This window comes from Eimeria mitis, genomic scaffold (assembly GCF_000499745.2).
Source record: "Eimeria mitis Houghton genomic scaffold, Emh_scaff487, whole genome shotgun sequence".
In the NCBI taxonomy this organism is placed as follows: domain Eukaryota; phylum Apicomplexa; class Conoidasida; order Eucoccidiorida; family Eimeriidae; genus Eimeria; species Eimeria mitis.
In genome coordinates, this window is record NW_013573171.1 from 5,078 (window position 1) to 7,792 (window position 2,715).

At 46.6% G+C, this 2,715-nt stretch overlaps 1 protein-coding gene across 1 annotated transcript in view; it reads right to left on the reverse strand.

The window, feature by feature from the left end:
- Positions 1-2,530: 2,530 nt before the first annotated feature.
- EMH_0013940 (uncharacterized protein) overlaps positions 2,531-2,715 on the reverse strand; it is a gene marked incomplete at both ends in the record, with an annotated part of 498 nt that continues 313 nt past the window's right edge. The window contains one exon of the mRNA XM_013499963.1: positions 2,531-2,713. Within this exon, the coding sequence (XP_013355417.1) occupies positions 2,531-2,713 (183 nt within the window). The remainder of the gene's footprint in view (positions 2,714-2,715) is intronic.

Below are 2,715 nucleotides of genomic sequence, written 5' to 3' on the forward strand. Positions count from 1 at the left end.
CAGGAAACAAACCCAAAGGGAATGCATGCAGCAACGATAATAATAAAAAACGAAACACAAAACCCTACACGCATACACACACATCATATACACCCTAAACCCTAAACCCTAAACCCTAAACCCTAATTACCTGGGGCGCCGCGCTGCCCACTGCATGCGCCCTAAACCCTAACCCTAAACCCTAAACCCTAAACCCTAAACCCTAAACCCTAATTACCTGGGGCGCCGTGCCGCCCATTGCATGCTCCCTAAACCCTCACTCTAAACCCCAAACCCTAAACCCTAAACCCTAATTACCTGGGGCGCCGTGCTGCCCACTGCATGCGCAATGCCCCCCAAACCCTAACCCTAAACCCTAAACCCTAAACCCTAAACCCTAGTTACCTGGGGCGCCGTGCTGCCCATTGCATGCGCAATGCCCCCCAAACCCCAACCCTAAACCCTAAACCCTAAACCCTAAACCCTAAACCCTAAACCCTAAACCCTAAACCCTAAACCCTCCCTAAACCCTAAACCCTAAACCCTAAACCCTAAACCCTAAACCCTAAACCCTAAACCCTAAACCCTAAAACTAAACCCTAAACCCTAAACCCTAAACCCTAAACCCTAAACCCTAAACCCTAAACCCTAAACCCTAAACAACCCTAAACCCTAAACCCTAAACCCTAAACCCTAAACCCTAAACCCTAAACCCTAAACCCTAAACCCTAATTACCTGGGGCGCCGTGCTGCCCATTGCATGCGCAATGCTGCCTTGTAGTTCTTCTGTGAGGGTTTGAAAAAATAAAGTTGTTAGGGGGCTTCGTCTGTTTAGCTGCTTGAGCTGCACGCAAACCCTAAACCCTAAACCCTAAACCCTAAACCCTAAACCCTTTATAAACCCTTATAAACTCTATACCCTGGACCGTAGGCTGTAAGAGAGAGAAAAGGCAGATAGAAGCAAGGGAAATGCAGCTGAGGGTTTAGGGTTTATAGCGCCATCTTTGTTGCTGTTCTTCTTTCTAGGGTTTAGGGTTTATGAGGGTTTAGGATTGATTTAGGGTTTAGGGTTTATTAGGGTTTAGAGTTTCTTATGTTTTGGGGTTTAATATAATTTCGGGTTTATTAGGGTTTAGGGTTTACGAATGTTTTAGGGTTTATAAACTAGGGTTTAGGGTTTAGGGTTTATAAACTAGGGTTTAGGGTTTAGGGTTTAGGGTTTAGGGTTTACATCTGCACACTGCATGAGCAGTGCTGCTAGACCATATACAGCAGCAACATCAGCAGGAGTAGTAGTATGAGAGACAAAATAATTATTTTTATTTTTATTATTTTTATTATTTTTATTTTTTTTTATTTTTTTTATTTTTGTTGTTTCTTTATTCGCCTCAATGATGCAGCAAGGAGCAGCTAAAGAAGGGGGCTGCAGCAGCCGCACGCGCTGCTGCAGCTGCTGCAGCAGCAGCACACTTTCCCTCATCCTCCTGCTGCTGCTGCTGCTGCTGCTGCTGCTGCAGTTGCTGCTGCTGCTGCTGCTGCTGCTGCTGTTATCTGTCTCTATCACCCCTGCTGCTGCTGCTGTTTCCGCTCCCCCCCCTCCCCCACAACCACCACCACCACCACCACCACCAGCAGCAGCAGCAGGAGCAGCANAGCAGCAGCAGCAGCAGCAGCAGGAATAGAGAGAGCCTGATTAAGAATATCTACAGCAGGAGGCAATGGGGGAGAAGTATCGTAGCCGTTGGGGTTTGCTGCTGCTCCTACTTTGGTTGAGAAACAACCAAAAGCTACAAAACAACAAAGACGAAACAACTCGTGCAGGTCACGACGCACCTGCATATACACCCCAAATGCATGCAACATATAGCTGCATATACACCCCAAATAGCTGCACATACACCCCAAATATACACAGCAAGTAGCTGCGTATACACCCCAAATACATGCAACAAATAGCTGCATATACACCCCAAATACATGCAACAAAGAGCTGCGTATACACCCCAAATAGCTGCATATACACCCCAAATACATGCAACTAATAGCTGCGTATACACCCCAAATATACACAACAAACAGCTGCATATACACCCCAAATAGCTGCGTATACACCCCAAACCCTGAAAATATAAGTATCTGTATTTGTGTGTGTATAGAGAGGGTTTACATGTGTTGCTAGCGAGGGTTTAGGGTTTGCATAAAGAGGGTTTATTTAAGCAGTGTGTGTGTGTGTATGAGGGTTTGTTCTGTTGCATATTGCGTATTGAGGGTTTAGGGTTTAGGGTTTAGGGTTTACGTGTGTGTGTGTGTGTATTACGTATGAGGGTTTGTTTTGTTGCGTATTGCATGTGTTGCATGTCTAGGGTTTAGGGTTTAGGGTTTAGGGTTTAGGGTTTAGGGTTTACGCGTTTGCAAGCTAAGAAAAGTTCTTTTGCGGGTTTAGCTCTATCCAAAACAAAAACAACAGAGAACAACCACAAAACAGAAAGGGGCTGGCGGGGTGAGGAGACAGAAAGAGAGACAATACGCCCAATCAGTCTCCATACTAACTCTATATCATCCTCGCTGCTGCTGCTGCTGCTGCTGCTGCTGCTGCTGCTGCTGCTGCTGCTGTTGCAGGCGGTGGCGTTGGTTGTGCTGTTGTAGGAAGCTTCTGCTGCTCCTGCTGCTGCTGCTGCTGCTGCTGCTGTTGCTGCTGCTGGTCCGAAGGGTGTGTATTGCTGCTGCTGCTGCAGC